This window comes from Hippoglossus stenolepis, chromosome 4, assembly GCF_022539355.2.
Source record: "Hippoglossus stenolepis isolate QCI-W04-F060 chromosome 4, HSTE1.2, whole genome shotgun sequence".
Classification (NCBI taxonomy): domain Eukaryota; kingdom Metazoa; phylum Chordata; class Actinopteri; order Pleuronectiformes; family Pleuronectidae; genus Hippoglossus; species Hippoglossus stenolepis.
The window spans coordinates 10,127,286-10,148,874 of NC_061486.1; the positions used below are offsets into that span (position 1 = coordinate 10,127,286).

Consider the following 21,589-nt stretch of genomic DNA (forward strand, 5'->3'; position numbering starts at 1 on the left):
TAGTTGTGTTCTGTCGTCGTCACTTTGTCCTCGGAGCTGCAGGCTGCGACAGAGAGCCTCAGAGCCTCCAACACCAGACCGGCGTGTGCCAACCGGGGAGCAGCAGCTTCAGCGTGCTTGTTTTGTGCAGTGTAGCTCGGAGTGTCGTCTCTTAAGTAGTAGCTGAATGATCGAGAATAGAAAAGGGAGCCTGGTTGCTTGGAAGCTCACAACATAAGGGGACGCACTTTACTCAGAGCCTATTTATCCTCCAGCTGACGTGAGGGAGCGAGCGCGCAAGGCTGAGCTGAACTGCCGTGCGCCGGGGAGGAGAGAGGAGAGAAGCGGCGCTGACCCACTGGGATTTTAAGCCATTCCAGGTTTATTCCCTCGTTCTTCCCCCACCCCACAGCAGGACCCCAGACTCCGGCTGGCTCCTCTGTCGGACAGACTCAGACAGACAGAGCGATGAATGCACTGAATTACCCACCGGCTCTCTGTCATTTCTCCGGCGCAGCCTGCCCGACCACCACCCGTACGTCTTAGAATAGAGCTGCCGCGAAGCGAGCCGGCACCTGGGATTTTTATTCTCCACACTTTACTATGTCTTGAGACGGCGGAGCGGAGGCTACACGGATGATGGCAGTGAGTACATGGCTCCGCTTACATGGCAGTGATCGTGCGTCCGGGGCTACTTTTAGCTCGTCTCCAGGGTGCAGCTTTTTTCATCCACGACTTTAAATGTGACAGATAATCGTGCATGGAGACGGGGGTCAGGGGTTGTGATGCTGGGCTATTGGGCGTTTCTGTGCCCTGTTGTTGCCGGGGGTGATATCAGGTTCCTCCTGGGACTTTTCTTATTTGGGGGCATTACATCATTTGGGTAGCCTATACGGATGACTCTGCAAATTGAAGAAACGCGTAAAAGCTTAATCATGACAATCAGACGTGGATCTTAATAATAAACCTCAGCCTCTACACATGGTTGCCAGGTGCAATCATGGGACTGTCATGCGCGAGGAGAGGGAGAACATGCCACTTGGAGACTGGGCGTATGCGATGGTGTCTCCTGGCATGAAAAAGAGATCGGCAGAGTTGCGAGGGAAGTGTTTGACATAAATTAAACACCCTGCACCCCACCCACCCATGACACCCGCCCGGCTGCGGGGTTGGGTGGGGTGTGGGGGGGGATCGGTGCAGCTGTCAATTTGCATGTATTTTGTTGGTCAAATCCAGCCTGTGTGTGTAGAGACTGTCTGCCCGCCTGCGCGTCGCTTAATCCCACAGAGGATCAGCTTTTACCGCCCCAGCCTGCTGCCTGCCTCCCTCCCTCCCTCCCTCTCTCTCTCTCTCTCCCTCTCTTTCTGTCCCTCTCTCTCTCCCTCCCTCCCTCTCTCTCTCTCTCTCATTCACACACATGCACACTTTAAATGGTTTCACCTTTTGTGATCGGGCTCATGTGACCGTCGTGTTTTGACGCGCATAATATCTGGGAACCGTTCGGAGGCTGTGCGCGCACAAACCGGGAAAACGCTCCAAGGAACGAGGCGATGACCGAGATTTGAAACGCGGTATACCGGCGGCTTGGATACTCTGCTGCCGCTGTAGGACCTTCCTGCTTCGGAAAAGGAAAACACCCGGTTCCTGAATCTTAGTTTTATATATGTATATAAATAGTGCTTAGAGGGGGACAACGCCAGGATGACGCGCTGGTTCACGCACACAGACAGGGACTGGTGACCGCGTAGTGATCCAGCGCGTTTGATGAGCTCGTCGGTAAGGTGGTCCCCTGATGAACCGATGGACTGATACATTGTATTTTCTTAAATCATGTTAAATTTGAAGCTTAAATGTTACATTTGATAATGTTTCATGATGGTGACTGTTGTTATTTTTGCTGTAAACATACATAGTCGAGGAGGTTTCAGAGTATTAGGCCATAACTAGGCTGGTTATGCTGTGTGTGTGTGTGTGTGGTTATACTTGCACAGTTGTCTTAGTGAGGACCATTTGATCCTAGGAGTGACAATCTGGGAAAGTGAGGACTCACTTTCAATTGGGCTGTTTGAGGGTTCAGACTTGATTTTAGGGTTAGGGTAAGAATTTGGTTACAGGGAAAAGGTTAATGTTAGGCGTTTAATGTGATGGGGAATGGATTATGCCAATGAGTTTCCTCACTAAGATAGAAGTACACGGTTGTTTGTGTGTGTGTGGAGTTCTTCATGTCAAGATCCCACAGGAAAATGATCCCATTGACTTAAATGGGGTATTTTGTAGGATCAGAAATACTTTCAGAATCCGAATCAGAAATACTTTATTGATCCCAAGGGGAAATTGTTTATTACCGAGGGATAATAAACAAAACAGTATTATACATTCAATCAATGGAACATCTTACCAAGATGTTTTTAGTCACGCTGTTTGAACTATTTTACCATGACGTCGAGGCAAAGTGGGGCTTTTGTGACCCCATTCGTGCAGCCAGTGCCAACCTCATCCCTGCACCTCATATTCTCTGTGACCTGTTGGAATTTCATGGAGAAATGCAGGTTTCTCAGCACAAAATGGTTCATCTCTCTAAACTGCATCAGCATCTATTCCCTAAGATGCTGAGTCACTTTGCTTTAGATATATCCTGTATAGCCCTCTTGTCCTTTGACGTCAACAGCCAGCGTCTGCACAGGTGTGGTCTAGTAGCCATAACTCAAGAGAGCCTTCTCTCATTAGTATTTTTTCTCCCTTTAAAATGTTCCATGAGAAACTAGCAAGTCCTAATGATCTTAACCAGTAATTACCAATACTCATAATTAATTCATTTTCCAGAGCAGCTCATAATGTGGATCATGCAGGAATGTGAATGCGTCGTTAAGTTCTCTTTGCCCTGAGAGAAATTTTTTGCAGCTCCTTGCTTTTCATTAACTTTTTAAAAGTGTTGTGAGGCGCTATGATAATGCACTCCTGTGGAGAGAAGACTGATAACTCGGCAACAGACAAGTCTCGGGTCAGGGGAAGATTTGTGGAGGGCTGTAAACAACACAGACATTTTCATTAGCTGCAAACTAATCAGTCAGGCGGTGATTGGAGCTCTATGGGAGCAGCACCATCAAGGTTAGACAACAACTCTGGACTCATCCGTCTGTGTCACTGTTAGGTGTATTGTGCATCGACGCATCTCAGCTCTCCTATAACACCCTGTTTTGTCCCTGTAGTGCAGATGTAGCAGTGGGTGGTGGGATATTATTCTGACACATCCAGCCACACGGACTCCGCCTTCCCTGTGTGTGTCAAGTGTTGCACAAGCCCCTCTATACACATTAACCAATACAGAGGAATGCAAAAGGAATGAGATTATCGGTTAGCATGGTCTAGAATGATTGGGAGGCTTTGCAGTAGCACAGTTGTTATGGAGAAAACTAGAAAACAAGTCCATAGCAAACTGTCGACAAAATTCTGTGCAGAAAGGAAGTTCCTGCGGGACAGGAAGTTCTTTGTGGTTGCCTGCATGAAACCACAACACTGGTGTGACTAATCTAAATCTACACACTTCCCTAAATTCTCTTAAATTTCCATATTTCCTTCCTCCTTCCTGCTCACCATTCACTCTGTCTAACTTAAAATAGTAGAACTCTTTCAAACCCTTATTCTATGTCCCATCCTTTTCTTCACATGCTCCTGTTTCCTGTCCTCAATCTCATTCTGTCTCTCTGTTCTTTTATTGTTTCAGGATTACCGGGAGGATGGCATGGACCTGGGGAGTGATGCGTCCAGTCGATCCAGCTCAGAGTCCAACTCCAACAAGGTTACACCTTGCTCCCCTTCTCTTGACCTGGCCACTTTGGAGGACTACAAATCCTCCCCATCGCTGGACCTGGTCACCTTAGAGGACTATGAGGAGGACGAGGACTACCAAGAGTATAAGAAGAAGGTGATAGAGGAGTGGGAGAGTGAGTATGGAGATGACTACACCTCTCCACCGCCTCCTGGTCAGGAGGAAGGCGGAGGAGGCCTCGTGGAGGTCGACGGCCTTGGCAAAGGCTACAGGAAGACAGTGAACAGTCTCAGCCTCGCCGAAGAATTCCAGGATGTGAAGACCGTCCCACCCCTTCCGGCCCCTGGCGGACACACTGCCACCTCAGTCGCAGCCGTCCCAGAGGAACTGAAACAGAATGGCAATTTGATTTTCCCAAGAAGCAACCAACTCCATTCTCCCGATACGCCAAAGGGGGGCACAGGGACTCCCAAGCCCAGCCGCCGTAGCTCCAGTCAAGGCAGAGGGAGCCGCAGCAGTAGCGGGGGTGGTGGTGGAGGAGGCGGAGGAGGGACTGGGGTACGGATGGGAGGATACAGAGAGGAGGAGGGTGTAGAGGAAGAGCCTCTGCCCACCATGGACTGGGCGGCCCTGGAGAGGCACCTGGCTGGGCTGCAGTGCAGAGAGCAGGAGAATCAGAACCTCAACCACATCCAGAACCACAACATGGGCAAGACCAACTACACCTCGGTGAGTGTGCAAGGATTTCACGTGTTGTTTCTGCTAGTGGGTATATTTAGATGTTTTTCTGCTTATATGTTTCACACATATATATTTTTAACTCTCCCATGTACTCGTATGCTGCTGTAATCCAGCAGTTATCCATGTCAGATGGACCCTGGAAACATGAGGTTAGGTTAGCTGCAGGAAGAAAGAGGGATTAGTGGGCTAATGTAGCGCTAAGCTATGTGGCCCTACCATTAACCTGACCATCACAGAAGTCTGGGCTCCACAGCTGGAGGGAAGTGGAGGATAACAAGGAAACAGGGATTCAATGCATTTTACTGCAGATTCAAACAGACATCAACAGGAAGTAGAAGCTTTAGATAAGATAAGCTGATGCAAATTGAATACTAGACTTCTACACTCACTGAAATGCAAAAATGTCACATGTCATTGTTATAAGCAGGAGTCATTTTCTGCGCATAATTGTTATGATCTGATGAATGTGGACAGAACTTTCACCGCAACGATTTGTTGCTGACCTTGGAGACTTAAATCTGTGTAAGCTAATTTCTGAAAGTCTGTGAGTTCTTTGCCATGTGGTGTATCCACCAGAAGAGGTCAGTGTTGCATTGACGCTCTGCAGACTGGATGATCGAGGCCTGTGATGCCACACTAGCCGCAGCCCCAGCACTACAGGCTGTTATGATTTAGTTGCAGTGTTGTGACATCACTCAGTCTGAATTACAGTCAGAGCCGCAGCGTGATGGTTTATTGCTGGTGTGTGGGTGCAGAAGGGTGCAGCTTTGAAAATGTTTAGGGGAGAAGCAGGAGATTATTTAAACAGCTACAGTTTCAGTGTAGACTCACAGTTTGGGAGAGGGGTTCCTTTTGATATGCAAGCACCAAGACCTTTTCCTCAGTGCACACAGACAATAGTTGCGGCCAGTGCCATTGTGAGTGTGTTGTGTGTGTTGTGTGTCTTTGTTTGTCCGTCCTGGAGGCCCCCTCTGTGTCCCTGAGGCATGTGAGGAATGCAGCAGGAGAAGTGGGGGAGTGTGGGAGGAAGGAAAGACGGACAAAAAGGACAGGGAGATGGTATCTTTAGGACCCGGCTGCAGTGCAGGGCCACGCGGCTCATGCGTTTGTGTCAATGTCCATTACCTGCTGTCCATCTTAAACAGGAAGGTCACCTCCTGGTTTGCTTTAGTCTGGGGGGGAAAGTCTGCTGCTCTCCGTCTCTCTTTCCTGAGGCAGTGGGATGTGATACAATTGACCTGGGTGGAAGAAAATCTCATGAAAGGGAGTCTCTGTCTCCACATGCAGCCACTATCTCCTCCCTGCACACACACAAGCACAAAAGTCCACACCAATGCTTATCGCCATTTAGACACATTCCTGATCCCTGCTGGTGTTTTACATGTGTGTACATAAAGGAGGACGAAGCCTGGTGTGATAGAAGGAGATTGACCGGTCTTGATGGTGATTGTGCCACCGCCTCCCTGCTGTCTCTGCTATTACATGGCGAGTCAACCCGCAGAAAAAAATGGACCTCGGAGTCCGATTGCCCGGCGTCGATAAGAAATTGGAATTAGCCTTGTAATCCCAGCTGAGCTTAGAGGAGAAGAGATACCCCAGAAAAGACGAGAGACACAAGCTCATATCCTCAACAATCCCACTCGTAAAATCATTTAAGTGCTGCTGCTTCCTCTGTGGATGAATGTCTGTCAGATGGATCATATAAGAGCAATCAATTACCGAACCTCTGATATTTAATTTGACCTTTTGGTTTGTTTAGGTCTCTCTCTGACATTCTGCATATTGTAAAATAGGACAATGGCAGTATTGACCTGCTGCTAACCCACTGACAAGAGCATAAAAGCAGTCAAGTGGCAATTTTAAGGCTATTTCCCAAAAGACATTTCCCAGGGTTTCTTAATTCGCAAATTTGCAGGACTTAGCAGACACCCTGGAGAGAAGGAGGCTGGTGCTTTTAAAAGGTTGTTAAATATTTAGACATCCACTCAGGTGGGACCACCACCACCACCGAGCTGGCGCATGTGCTCATGTATAGAGGGGTCTGTCTGAATAAGATGTTGATGGGGTCCAGTGGGACGGAGATATTCAGGCTTCAGTGGAATTTCAAAAGCATCTGTGCTTAGAAAGACAGACACTAAGACTGAGTAAATAATCCGTAGCTGTGCCTGGAGGCTGAATGGGTTGGTTTTCCATAGCTGCAGATTCTTTCTTGTATATAAGAAATGTAAAAAGGTTTGTATCAGTAAAATCTGTGGTTCAGCAAACACACTATGTGCATCAAACAGGATCCACACAGTCATTCAGCATTCTTGGCTGTCCTGTTCGCATCTTTATGGCGATGGCCAAAGTTCCCTTTGCTTATCTAATCCAAGGTTAAATTATGATATAGATTTTGAGTTATTATCTCCTCCAAGAAGGTTATGTCTTCACCCATGTCCATTTGTGTGTTGGTTGGTTGGTTGGTCTGTTTGTGTGTTTGTAATCAAGATTACGCAAAAACTACAGGATGGATTACAATGAAACTTTCTGGCTCAGGGAAGAACCCATTTAGTTTTGGTGCGTATCCAGATTAGAGGGCGGATCCAGAAATGTTGTCATTTTTGATGTACAGAAGGCAGATTGTACTGTGTCCATGGAAAGCTTCATTTATCCTGTATGTTGCTTCGTCATCAACTCAGTTCTGTATTAATGAAGTAGTCATGTTGTTGCAGGTGTGTTTAGTCAGGGTGTGGTGTCAGGCCGCTGTAATCTCAGCGTCTGCCTGCAGGCTGTGGGCGTGGGTTCAGGAGGATGCATTGAGGAAGAGGGCTGAGCTGACCTGTTTGTAATTTGATTCTAATGAACTCCAGTGGCGCGTGGCAGATTGGGGCCCACAGGGACCTCAAGCACACTGGCCCCTAACCTTCCGTTGAGCTGCGCACCAGTGAAAGGTAAACAATAATATTATTCTTCAGTGGCAGACCCGAGGGGGAAAAGGCAGCGAGGAATGGGTGGGTCAGTCTTGATGTATGCCTCCGAAATGCACCTGTGTGGTGGTGGGGCATATTGGAAAAGAATTAAATCTATGCCTAAAGGCTACGTCTTTTCCAATCTGAGAGTGCACACACCCAGACTTACTCACACAATTTAAAAACCCCCCAGGGGAAAACTGTGCTTATAAAGACAGGGCCTGTGTTGAGACCTGCAATATCAGGGAAGAGCTGTCTGTGTGTGTAGGTGTGTGTGTGTAGGTGTGTGTGTGTGTCACTCACATCTACACACACACCTCTGGGTGCATCATTTCCTGGAGACTTTCCATAACCCTAACCCTAACTGTAACCACCACTTGCCTAACTTTGTCTAACCGTGACCCGAATCTCTAAAAACAGAATCTGAAGGTGAATGTACAGAATCTGTAGGTGAGGAGCAGGCGTTTGGCTCCGGAAGCTTTAAGGTTTCTATTTCTTACTTGACCAATCACGTTTGAGCAGGTTTTGGTTGCCTGCAGGTAAACAGTCCGAGAGCAAAAGAGGCGGAACACATTGACCGAACTGCCTTCATATGCAGATAGCTGTTTGAAGATATCAGCCAAAATGCCATCTGGACTGAAAACACCTAGAAAAACTGTCACTGTTTGTGTTTTGTGGAGAAAAGTTTGACTCGTGTGATAAAAGAAACTATAGTCGAACAGTGTACGGCAAACAGTTTCTCCTGCATTTAATCTGACTACATTTTTTATCTGGCTCTTGGGCGTGTTCCCCAACTTTATCTAAATACGACACATAATTGCTATAATTGTATTCTAACTAGGTGGTAATGGATCATTACATATGGCATAAATAACTACATAATTTACATTACATATAAGATTATAAATTGCCAAAAGTCCATTTGTCTTTTAAAAAGTTTCACAACTTCAAAAGACTATAATCTCTGAATTGTTAAGACCGATGTGACAGTTTACCTGTTTCCAGCAGTCAGTGGAAGTAACATGTCGACGAACATCTACTTAATAGGAACCCTAATGTGCAGCGCTCTGCCCCAGAAAATCACTCGAGGGCTTCGGAAAATAAAAGGATGAGAAAGAGAGGAGAGAAACAGAGAGGTTAGAGAAAAGAGCAGTTTCTCTGAAGCTCTCTCCCTCTCTTTCCCTCCACTCTGTGCTCTGTGATTATGTAGGAGTTCAGTAGTTGAACTGTGCACGGCACCCTCCACTAATGACCAAACCACTGGCTTCACCCACTACTCAGACTGTGCCACGTAGAGAGAGCGAGGGCGAGGGAAGGAGAGGGAAGAAATTGCAGGGTTGGCCTGTGGTTGTAGTGGATATAAGGCAGAAACAATGAATGTCGAGTAGTAACACTCGAGTTAGGTGGTGAATGGGGAAAAGAAAAGCAGACAGGGCCTGAAAGGAGAGATAGCTGGATTGAAAAGGATTGGTCTGAGGAGGAGGAGGAGGAGGAGGAGGTGCTATGAGGAATGTGGGGTCAGGGTTTGAAGTGGAGGAACTAGTGGAAAGACAAAATGGGAGGAAAGCTGGAGGAGAAATGTATGTGGGTAGTAAGTGGGAGGAGGCTTCAGAAACAGGGGGCCTGGCTTTAACCAGGTGTGTAACGTATGTGGTGTCTGGTTCAGCCCCTAAGGCTCAACCACAGCTCCTTGTGTGTCTATGTGTGTGTGTGTCTGTCTGTGTGTGTGTGTGTTTTTGTGTGTGAGAGTGTGTATCTATGTACTGATACCAGCTGAAACACGCCCGGCCCGCTGCTCGCCAAAGCTCATGCACACTCTCCTCACTCAGACTGACTGCACTGGCTCTGCCTCCGAGTCAAACACATATCTGGCACACACACACACACACATGCCCACCCTCGCACCATCACCTCACTAAATCACAGGATATCTTTTTCTGCTCATGGTATCCTGACAGTCTGCCGGTGCTGGTAGATGTTCTTTTTCCTTCTCTTTTTTTTTTATCAGTGGAGTATTTTTCAGCTCAGCTTAACCTTGGATTCCTCACAGCAAGCCGGGCACTTTAGTCAGGTAAAGTTGAACACGACTTTAACACAAATAGGAAACTTGGGGCTTTCTGTTTATGTACATGTGACGTGGCTGTAGACGAAACAAAGTTCAGGTTCCAAGTAGTGATTAAAAGACACAACATTCCTCTGCTGTGACATGTCGTCTGTTGAATCTTTTTCTGCATGTAACAGAAAAGTTGTGAAGAACGGGGCATAAAGTAGAGCCAGCTGCACATCTGTCTGTGCATCTCAGTTTCCTCGCAGATGTGTTGTGTGTGACCCTTTAACAAAGAGCAGGTCCGTGCTGGCAGGACTCTGACCATATGAGGGTTGCTGCTCGGTAGCACTTTGTTTTCTCCCTTTCTGGCAAAGACAGAATATAGTCAAATATGCAGTGCATTTGCACGTGAGTTCTGTTTTAAATAAGCAAAGCTTTGTGCTGTTCTCCTGTTTTCAGTGTTCCTTTTACCTTGAGGTGCATAAAAAGGTTTGTGTGACGACAAAGGCAAACTGATCAAAAGCTTAGGATGCCGTGTGTGATCTCAGGTTTTCTGTTAGAAAGACTACAACTGACTTTCGACATTCATCACGTGCACCTGCATGGAGGAAACCCTGCACACTGCAAAATGCTGTATAGAGAAAACAAAGCAGAATATCTCTTCACAGGGTCTGGTTACATGTACTCGGTAGACAAATTGAGAGAGAATCTGATCATTTGATACTGTAAAGCTCTGCTCCGGGACTGGCACTGTGAGTCTTCTTGTGGAAGTAAAAAGCCCAAACTGAAACAAACGACCATAAATGGGTGAAATCACAAGAGTGAATATTCAGTAAGCTCTCTTCAATGGGCCTAATATGACTGTCAGCTTTATAGGCCTCAAAGATATATGTGGTGTTGGTTGTTGAAGTGGTTTTATCACTGAGGAGCCCAGCATTGACCCCCATGGCTTTCAAAAGTGAAGTCAGCTTAACAACTAAACAGCTTGGCTACATCATGTTTCATCTGGAGATGCTGGAATGCACCTGCACACAAATCAAAACTTTTGCTGCTTAGATTGACCTGCTGGATAGTGGGTGTAACAAAATGTGCAAAACATACAACGTGTCATTAAGTTCAAGATGACCTGAACAGGGGTGGTGCAGTCTAAACGGCTCTTATCTGGAGTCAAAGTACATTTTAATCTGTTGCCCGATAACCTCTCCTTGTCAGACAAACCTATATGAGCTGATGAGTAATAATGACTCTATATGAGCTGATGAGTAATAATGACTCTATATGAACTCACAAGATCCCCATCTGGCAGAGTTAGGAAGATGGTCACTGAGAATTTCACCTACTTCAGTGTGTTGGATCATCTAGAGAGTGATGTCACCCTGCAGGCAAGCCAATGTAAACCAGATGGAGGCACTGTTGTGACTGGATGATAAAGTGATGATAATGGTTTAGGTGTAAACGTCCGGTTGATCATACAAAGACTCACACAAACGCACCTTCCTCTGATTCATTCCACCATGATTCACCAAGGTCTGAGGAAGGTTGATAAAATGCTCAAACTCCTCTTTTAGCGTGTGTTCAATGTAATATCTCTTTTACACCACAAGTACCAGGTATACACAGGTTTGTTATATGCAGGTAAACCTGACAAAGAAAAGGCGATTGACTTCTTTCCCATTGTTAGTAGAAGATCTTGCCTTTCTTTTTTTACTACGGTGAGTCATGGCTCCCCAGAGGCGGATCCAGGGTGTGGGCCAGGGGGGCACTTGCCCCAGTTGAAATCTGATTGGCCCCTGAAGTGCCCCTGTCCTGTCAGTAGTCATTTAAAAAACAAGTACAAATTTGATAGATAGATAGATAGATAGATAGATAGATAGATAGATAGATAGATAGATAGATAAAGTACACAATATGCCAAATATATCCAATGATGTGTGGCTTTGCTCAAACAGAGAGTGAATACGGATTGTCTCCATTCCCCTTGCAGACAAAATCCAGATGTTAGTGAGTGTTCATGTGTTTTAAGACCATTGGAAAAGGGGGCTTAAGTCATCTTAGGCTCATACCAACTTATTTCGCAAATCTCTGCTTTCTTCCACTCCTTTTCTTTTCTTCTCTCCTTGTTCCCTCTCTTCCAGACGTCCCCCGTCCTTCACTACCATTCCCTCTCCTGTTCCCTGATAATTGTCCTCTTCCTCAAGCTGTCAGGAAGCATTATAGCCTAATGTTCTCCCACAGCCAAAATACAGCAGGACACCATTTCACCCCCCCTCTGCCTGTTTCCCCCCTCTCCACCCTATGAAAACTATCAAAGAGGGGCACAGGCTGTGAGTGGCAGAGCGTGCTGTGGGGGAAATGGGGATTTATGTAGCAGCGAGGAGACAGCTTCTAATGTTATAGCTTTGTGTCAGTCCTTATACTGCACAGTCACTACGGAGCACAGCCAAATACACACACACACAAACACTCAGTTGCTCGCAAGCCGGTTTTATAAGTAATGGGGCCGGAGGAGATAAAAAAAACAAGGTTTATTGCGAGACGGCAACAAAAAGAAGAGAGAGGTGGATATTGAAAATGAGAGACAGGAGAGGGTTTATGTTTTCCAAGCAGTGAAGGATTTTTTAAACTCCTATCCATCATCCTGCAGGAGAACTAAAGGCAGACACACAGACTGCGGCCTGTGTGTGTGTGTGTGTGTGTGTGTGTGTGTGTGTGTGTGTGTGTGTGTGTGTGTGTGTGTGTGTGTGTGTGTGTGTGTGTGTGTGTGTGTGTGTGTGTGTGTGTGTGTGTGGTGTGTTTGCTTTGACATGGGTGTTCATTTGTGTGGAGCTGAAACCTGAAACACTGTTATTCTCTGTACCTAATTATAGATGGTGTGTGTGTGTGCGTGTGTGTGTGTGTGTGTGTGTGTGTGTGTGTGTGTGTGTGTGTGTGTGTGTGTGTGTGTGTGTGTGTGTGTGTGTGTGTGTTGGACTGGTGTGAACCTATAGTCTGTCTAATAATACACGGCATATTTATATCATATCCACGCACCCACACAAATCCCAGAAAACCAAGAGTATTTTTGTCTCAGTGTCTCAGACAGACTCAGTGTTATCTAAGCTGTGTGTGTGTGTGTGTGTGTGTGTGTGTGTGTGTGTGTGTGTGTGTGTGTGTGTGTGTGTGTGTGTGTGTGTGTGTGTGTGTGTGTGTGTGCGTGCATGACAGACCAAGAGAGAGACTTGTGCCAGGTCATGCAGAGCTTCATCTGTTGCTATCGAGAACAGAACACATTTTTCACAAACCCACAACACAGGGCTGCAAGTAATGATCCTTTTCTTGATCACTTATAATCTAAAATATCCAAAAATAGAGAAAGGGGCCTGTTTCAATTTCCTTTGGAAGGAGATGACATCTTAATATTGCTTATCTTGTCTAATCAACAGTTCAAATCACCCAAAAATAAGACAAACGAAAGCAATAAATAATCACATCTGAGGGACTCACATCGGGGAGTGTTTGCTTTTTTCCGTATAAATTATTAGTGTTGAAATTATGAATAAAAGATCTTGTTAATATCAGCTCCTCACGATTCACTGTGGCTCACTCCACTGTTTCATAATGGACTGTGATATTGCACAAGTGTAATTGCTTGTCAGTTAGTTATTTAATCAGTTGGTATACACATTCGCTGGGACACATGCTCAGTCTTTCCACCACCAACTGTAGCCGTAAAGTCCTCATTAGAACAACCCTCTGGTGGCTGATCATAAGAACGAGCACGCCCACACACACACACACACACACACACACACACACACACACACACACACACACACACACACACACACACACACACACACACACACACACACACACACACGCATGCTTTAACTCCCAGGCCTTCCACATCAGTTCCTCGCTGTCAGGGCGAGCTCATTACTGCCAGAATCCAGCCCTCACACTGAGCCAACCTGCTTCGCTATGCAGTGTTTTTACGGCGGCACAAAATGTCAGGTCGCTAAAAGCATCTGTGCTCCCCTTTTTCCTGCTGAGACGGGAGAGGGCGGCAGGAAAAGAGAAAGAGACGATGTGTGTGTGTGGGGGGGGGGGACGGAGAGATGTTGTGAAAAGAAAGCAAATGTAGTTGCACTGAAAGGCCAGAGAGAGAGAGAGGAGGGTATATGGTTCACAGGCTGAAAGGAGAGAGTGCGAGCTGTTAGTCGGCGGCAGGGAGGAGGCGTCACAGAATGGCTGGGATTCATCTCTTTTCCATGAGCTGCTCCAGGACATTATTTACCACCTACAGTATCATTTGCAGCTCTCTCTGTCTGTAACCCACTAGTTACAAGAGAGTGAATCACCATGTTAATCACTGTATTGTCAGTGACATATGATTGGGTAGCCATCATTTCAGTTTACACTATAAATACTGTTTGCCCACATAGCAGAACTAAAATGACATAGTAGCAGCACATTCTCCTACTAATAAATGACTTACTACAGCTGAAATTTATTATTAGAATAAGCTTCCTGCTGTCGCCCATTTTAGCATAAAGCCACAGTTTGCAGAAGTCCACTTATGTTTTAGCAGTGGAGGAGGAAGAACTCACTCATTTTACCCAAGTAAAAGTTCAAATAAATAGACAAAATGTACTCTAGTAAAAGTAACAGTACCACATTAATATTTCTACTTGAGTAAAAGTAAGTAACGCGTATGACAACAGACAACCGTGCGGCGCCGCTTTTCCGTGGAACAATTGCAGCCACTGAAAATTACCTGAAAATGAATCTACTTAAGTCAAATTCAGATTCATGAAAAACTAAAGTACTCTAAGTGAATGTACTTTTTGCTCTATTAGTTCCTGGATCCATCCTATCTGCACCACCCAGCTCACAGGAACATATCATAATGTAGCCATCTGTGTAGGAGGCTAACTTGTTCTCTGCCTGTTTGTCTGTCTCAGTTAACAGTCTTTGTTTTGAATTGTCGTTGTGCTGATATAGGCCACTTACATAATCAGAGTTGTTGTGCTTGCTGTGTCTGTTTTTCTGAGCTGTTAAAAGCGGCGCACACACATGTAATTTGAGAATCGGGGGCTACACACTGTTCAATCTGGGTATTGTCAGTTATTGTTTTATTTTTCTGGAGAGGATAAAGAAGTGCCGTCTCTCTCTCGGTCTCCACCTGTGCTGTGACTCAGATTGTAACCTTGACAACCATGTGAAGGTCAGCAGGGGGGGTGCCTTCAGACTTGACTGCTGCCATGGTGATAGTGGGGAGGAAAGGGGGATAGCTGCAGCTTCTTTTATCAAAGCGTTGCTCACAGATGTAGGACATCAAAGTTTTTTTTTGCTCCTGTGTATGTGTACGCATGTGCACTGAGTGAGAGTGAACTCAATACGATGCATTTGTATTCAGAATGGAGAAGCATCAGGCTTTAGTGAGCTTGAAGTTGAAAAGGTCTTAAAACTGGATCTACATCAGATCAATGGCTCATTAACACGTATTGGCCTCAATTTTAATGGTCCTCACTCGTGTAGACTACCAGGCCAAGGTAAACTAAAAATACCTACTTTATCTGAGGTATGCTGGCTGCAGCCAATTGTACGAATGGCCTAAATGAGTTTTCTCCCTCATAGAGGAGTTTAGACATCTGTGGGAAGCTCCCAGTAGAACCGCTGCTCCTTCACGTCCAAAGTGGACAGTTGAGATGGACTTCAGTCCCTAACCAATCTGGCCCGGGAAGGGATCTGCCAGGAAGAGCTGGAAAACGCGACCTGATCTCAGAAAAGCAGAAGACAATGAATGGAAGGATGACATTTGTGTTCACACAAAAATGAAGGAAAGAAGTTATGTTTTAAATGAAGATACAAGTTCAAACTCTGTTGACTTTCCCACCTCCACACATCCGACCAATGACTGCATGAAGTGGTCGGCTTGTCGGATTATTGGGTTTGGAAGACAGATGTGGGGGACAACCACTTCATCTGAATTATACAAACACCCTAACAGACACTAAATCTGAGTCTATGCATGGCTCCAGATCTAAGAGTCTCCATATCCGGTTGCTGTTGGTGGGATCAGCATGGGATTGGGCTGTATTCCATCCTAAATCCACAACATATGCCCTAATTCTGTGTTTTTCTAAAACATCGTTGATCATTATAGAAAGTTCTCAGATTCATAGCAATAAAACCTTATTTTACCGAATACAGTCATTACGGTTTAATGGATAATCTATTAGCAATTAGGATCCCTTGACTTTCTATATCTTTGACTCTTTTTTATCGGCTATTTCTAGCTTGGCTTTACTGCCTCCTTCTTATGCCTGTAATCTCAGCATAAGAATAAGCCCCAGTTGCTTTGCTTTCACTGAAAGGAAAACCAGTTTATCACAGCTCAGTGTCATGCACAGATAATTATATCCAAGGTTAGTGTGACAGCATGGGCAATGTTCCAGTCTGCCCCAGCCTGGCCCCACATAGAGGACCAAACCAGAGCCAGCGATGTGCGGGGTTGAGCGGGGGAGATCAGAGCGGGGAGTTCATCGATCCACTTCCAGCTCATTAAACCCAAGAGTGGTCTTATCGGGGAAAGCAGCGTCACCCAACAGCGATCAATATCAGATAGAGAGATTTGGCCTGAGAGGAGGAATGAGATAACACAAGCTATAGCTGCTTTACCAAAATAAGAAACGACGAAAAATGAAAGCTGGAACAGATGTATGAGATAACGGCATCTGGATGTCACATCGTCCACGTTCTTGTGCAGAATCTGTTTCACGGCTTGAATCAGGAGGAAAATGGGGACTTGTCAAAACGCAGTACAGACACTAAAAGATGAAAAAAACTAAAACCTATGCAGCACACACTGGTTAAATTATTATTCAATTAATTGAATGAATGAATATTAGAAAAATAGATAAAATTATGACGATAATGATTATTGAAGACTTTTGTTAAGAAATAATGTCAAACGTTCTCAGTTTGTAACGTTTACAATAATATAAACATGGAAACAAATAAAAACAAAGTCATAATAAAATAATAAAAACACTAAATGTGAGAGAAATCTTTGCATGACCACCCATAGAAATGATAAAACCTAGAATAAGGTAAAATCAAGAAATGCAGTAGGAGAAAAGTGAATTTGCCTGCCTCGTTGTGATGTATTTGGTCTTGGATTGTTCGGTGGACAAAACAAGGACTTCAGGACAGATGTTTACATCTCAGCGAGATCAGAAAGAACGGACAGAACAGGAAACAAAGAGATTTCTCACAGAAATGAGTCAGGAGAGAGATTGGAGAAGGGAACGATTAACTGAGTAGGTTTGCCTGCATTCGGATTACAGAGCGGCCATCTGCCACTATGGGATTATAATCTGACAAAGACCAAACAGTTTAAATTTCTGCTAAAAACACATTCAAGGTTTGATACCAGCCATGTTTTAGCTTTTAGAGTTTTACAGTGTTGCGGCATCCTGTCTCTGACCATTCATGCAGCACCGATAGAGATTAAGATAAAGATGAAGGTATGAAAGTCATTCCTCCGCCCTTCTCCCTCCCCGCTCTGTCTGGCATGACTCCATCCGAAACAGCAGATTGACATCTCGACCCTGACCCACACTGCCCACACGCTCTCTCTCCATCCCTCCCTCCTGTTTCCACCATCCCCTCTCCCCTACTGGCCGACTCTGCACACACTCAGCCCGACAGCTCCTCCCCCTCTTCAGCCAGAACCAGACGGAGAAAGGCGCGCGGGAGTGTACTCTGCGTTTCACCGCTCCACCTCCCTCCCCTCTCTGCTTCTCTCTCTCTCTCATTCTCACACCCCTCCTCCAGTCTATCACTGCCCTCCCTCTTTTCAGCTTTGGGGAAGCAGAGATCGAACCCTGCCTTTTCAGACAGAACGCAAAACAGGCAGGAAAAGATAGATTTTAAAAAGTAGAGAGCAGATGAAGGAGTGAACTGACTGGAGAGACAAGCAGGAGAACTGATTTATAGTTTGGATCAGGGATTAGGGTGGTGGGATCCCCCCCCCCTTCCTCGCCTCCTCTCCTCTCGTCACTGCTGGAATACCACCGCAGGGCTGGGAATCTTCTCTCAGTCCCACTCCTGTTCCCCCCAGCTCAGCCAGCTCAGCTGTAGGATGCTGTGAAGGATGGTCCACCAGGAAAACTGTTCTTACAAGGTACTTCTCAGAGATGAAGGACAAACAACATGTTGCATAGTCTAATTATTTATTTGGCATTTTTTACAAGCACTGAAGCTGATTTCCCTGCTGTTACTCTGCTGTTTGTGTGATTATCATGTTTTATTTCTGTCATTCAGTTTATCGTGAGTCCTTGAGCATCAAGTTGAAACTAGGTTGTGTTATGGCCGAGCCTCGGACTTCTGTCTCCTATGTGATTGTGCTGTGAATCTGACGTCTGGCCGGTTGCTAAGAGAGCACTTAACTCAAGGGAGTAATGTCCTACGTCCTCCTCCTCCTCATCCACCTTCATCAATCCATGTCAAGGAGGCATGAGTCGTGTCACCACTGAACAGTGTGTGTCTACAAATGTATTTCAGGCTGTGAGTTTCCTGCTGAGGAGGCATCTTATTCAGTTTACGTTGGAAGAGAATTTGAATGGCTGCTTGCAGGGCTGTGTATATGTGTGTGTTGACGAGTGTGTCGTTCTTGTGGGACATGCGACAGCAGCGTCCCACTTTATCTAACGAGGAATAGGGAGTAATGAGGCAGTCGTGATTAAAAAGAAAGCGAGAGCAACACAGCTGTACATCTGCTCTTCTTATAACCTGCTCCGCCAAGGGAGGAAAGTCTGCAATGCAGTGGAGATGGAGAGTGATGGGGGGGGGAAAGCAGGGGAGGTGGATGAAAGGCAAACTGATATGAGCTGAATATGTCGGGGGAGGCATTGAGGGGGAAGGATGGAGCTTCTTTGATGGAGGGAGGAGAGAAAGTGTTGAAGCGATGGGAGAACTGCATGAAAAGCTGCAGAGGAAGTGATGAGAAGGAAACATGGGAGTTCTGGAGAGATGGAATGGCCTTGTGGGCGTACTTAACGTGTCGCATCAACGTGCAACATGAAACCTGAGAGTTTTATTTTTAACCTTCAACCGTTAAATCTACTTTTGGGCTTAAATGGAGTCACATTTTGGGTACATGCACGAGAAAATGTGTGTGTGCATATGTGTTTCTGTTTTCCTCAGCTGGATTTCAAATTAGGTGACTGACTTTCTGGAATTTTAAACATTTACAAACAACGATTTCTTATCAATTCCGTGCACACCCTCGTAATTCTTGAGATTAGGTTTTGAGAAACTATAAATTCCCCTGAGGTCGGCTCTGATCTGGAATTTCAGCTGTCGGAAACCCGAAGAATGAAGGAGAATTAAGCAAAACCTCTGTGCCAATCCTGCAAGTTCCACATATTTGTATTTGCATGTCAGGGTGGTGGATTTGTGCTTGTGTGAATGAGGGAGTAGTTGTGTAACAGGATAAGGATTTCCTGCCATGTTCTAGGGGTAGATAAAATCTAGATGGGGCGACAGCAGAGAAATGGCAGGATGAGGAGGGGGAGAGAGAAGCCGATAAGCTGAGGAAAGTGACGCCGAAGGGGCAACTGGAGACGCAGATGAAGCAGAAGCAGGAAAACCAAAGCATGAGGTTGAGAAACAAGGAGAAAGAGAAAAGCGGGCGTACAGCTTTCTGAGGCAGCTGAGATGATACGTGAGAATGGAAGAATCGGCCTCCGCTTACTAAAGGCGATGAAAACAAAAGTATATGTTCATAAAATTGCTCAATTAAAAAGCATGACATGGCTCTAACACGAGGGATGTACCAGAAATGAAAGATGGAACGAATAACAGAAAAGGATGAGAGCGTTGAGCGGAACAGAGGGTTCAGCCTCTGATAACAGCAACTCTCCAGGGGCCCCTCAATTAGACTGGTAACCTGGCAACCGGCAGGCAGACAGCGCCCCTCACACGCAAATAACCCACACACACACACACATACACACACATATGCACACACCAAAGGATGGAAAGAAGCAAAGGGCAATGGGGGAAAGAAGGGAGGAGAGGGAGCGAGTGAGTGAGGGGTTTAATGAGGGAATGAAATGGACAAGGAGTGCGAAGATTAAGTGGAAAACGAGCGGGGTGTTGTCCCTGTGTCTCGGTGTGTCTCCTGGGACAGACCATGTCTTGGGGTGTATCTGCGTTGTTGTTTTCTGCCGCTCTAGTTAAGGTGTGGTCTGTCTGGCCTTGGCTTTTGATGGTTCAAAGCAAAGTAGAGGAGAAATGACAGAAGACTGGAGGGGAAAGCATCGCTCCCTTGTTCCTCCCACAATGTTTGAAGCAGGCTTTCATCTAATGTAAGAATCCATTGGCCAATTAAATCACACGCTGACCTGCGGAAAAAGCTATAATTCAACCAATTGACCCACAGTTAACCGAAACCACCTATCGATTTAAACCCCGTCGGTTTTGCAAATTAACCAAGAAGCCAAAAAGAGCATACAAAGTCAACAAGAATAACCAATCGTCCGCTGAGCCCGTCTCCTTCGCCGTGATGCTCGCTCTTCATTTCATTGAGTGCTTAAGTGAGCTCAAAGCACGCTGTTCCTCCGCGTGTTCACTGGAGGCATCGTATGTCATCCTGTTTTCAGATTCTCATGTAAATCTATAAATCTCGTGCTGCCGTATTGCTGTCGGACAAAGAGGATGAAGAAGGGTGATGGGGAGATTTATCAGCTCGGCCCCAGAGCGTCATCTCCGGCCGTACGTAAACTGTCAGCTTGCCAAGGCCTGCGACCGCTGAATGAATCCCGGTTCCTGTCACGCACAGAATTTGTGTGGATTAAGTGGGGTCGGAAAAGTGGTCTTAGACTTGCGGACCCCACTGTACTTGACTGTGTGTTGTGCATATGCGCCTACAAGCATTTTGTTCCACGCTTGACTGGAGAAGGGTGAAGAAGAGCTCCAGTGTCTGTGTAACAGTATATGAGGTGTGGCCTGATGAATAATGAATGAGGAGCAGCAGTACAGTAGATGTGTCTGATGGATCGTGCTAGAATGAGAGAGTTAATCGATAAAGGCTGAATAATAAAACCACAATGTGGGATTGCAGACAATAGGAACGCCTCTAGTTTGCCAGGAAATAGTTCTAACACCAAACATGCCCAATCTGCAGCTCCTACCTTACAAACACATAAACATGAGATCGATATCAGTCTTTTCATTTCACTCTAATACTAGAATACCAGTCCCCTTAATTTCCAGATCAAACTTTAACAGACTCATACCACATCCTTTCATCAAGTTGTGTGGTAATCCGTCATGTAATTTTTGTGTATTCGTGCTTACAGCCAACCAACAAACTGGGACTGGGGTGATAATAATCTCCATTTTACAAACATTTTTACAACAGAGACAACACGAGAGAGGACATTATATTTTAGAAAATATCTTTCTCCAACAAACATCGAGGCAAATGTGATCCTTTTGCTTTACATAGATTTCGGGTCATATTTTGGCCGGCTGTGTTAATCTATGTCGGGAGGAACGTTGGATGTGGAAACAGGAGGATTTTTTGTCTCAGCACACACCCAAATAAAACGAGACAGAACTGCAGTTTCCACATTAACTGCGTTTTTTAAAGTTATAGGACTGTAACTGGTTTGTGTATCGCTCCAGCAATCCCCTTTTTTTCATTTTACACAAGCGTATACACTTTTTTTTATTCGATACAATTTGTCAGAGACTTCAGCTCCGTCCAACACTGGCCTCTGTGTGAGTCGGTGGACTTCCCGATGGGCCGCCCTGTGCTCCTCTAGCAGACCAATTTGTTTGGAACACAGAGCCATCGCCATGGAGAAATTCTCACCACGTTGCTATGGCAGCAGCCCCCTTTTCTTTTCCTCCTCTTTCCAAAATAAGATCTCCCAACATTCCCTGCATATGTGTCAGTAAACGTGCTGTGGTTGGACAGTATCACACAAGCACGCACACATGCAAGTTAAAGTATAATGTGATTGTTTGCAGAGATTGAATGTACAAACAAACATGGAGTGGGTGTCATAAAAAAGAGCGAGTGCATCATGAGTGTAGGTGAGTTCGTAT

The 21,589-nt window shown here is 45.6% G+C and overlaps 1 protein-coding gene across 4 annotated transcripts in view; it reads left to right on the forward strand.

The window, feature by feature from the left end:
• The first annotated feature begins 367 nt into the window (after window positions 1-367).
• Window positions 368-21,589, forward strand: part of schip1 (schwannomin interacting protein 1) — a 43,110-nt gene continuing 21,888 nt past the window's right edge. Inside the window, exons 1-2 of one of the 4 annotated variants that reach the window (XM_035153733.2) lie at window positions 368-624; window positions 3,704-4,477. In XM_035153733.2, the coding sequence (XP_035009624.1) occupies window positions 616-624; window positions 3,704-4,477 (783 nt within the window). In that variant the 5' untranslated portion in view covers window positions 368-615. Of the gene's footprint in view, window positions 625-1,343; window positions 1,756-3,703; window positions 4,478-8,963; window positions 9,509-17,079; window positions 17,655-21,589 lie in introns of those variants that run through there. The other 3 variants (XM_035153732.2, XM_035153735.2, XM_035153736.2) reach the window with 3 other exon arrangements.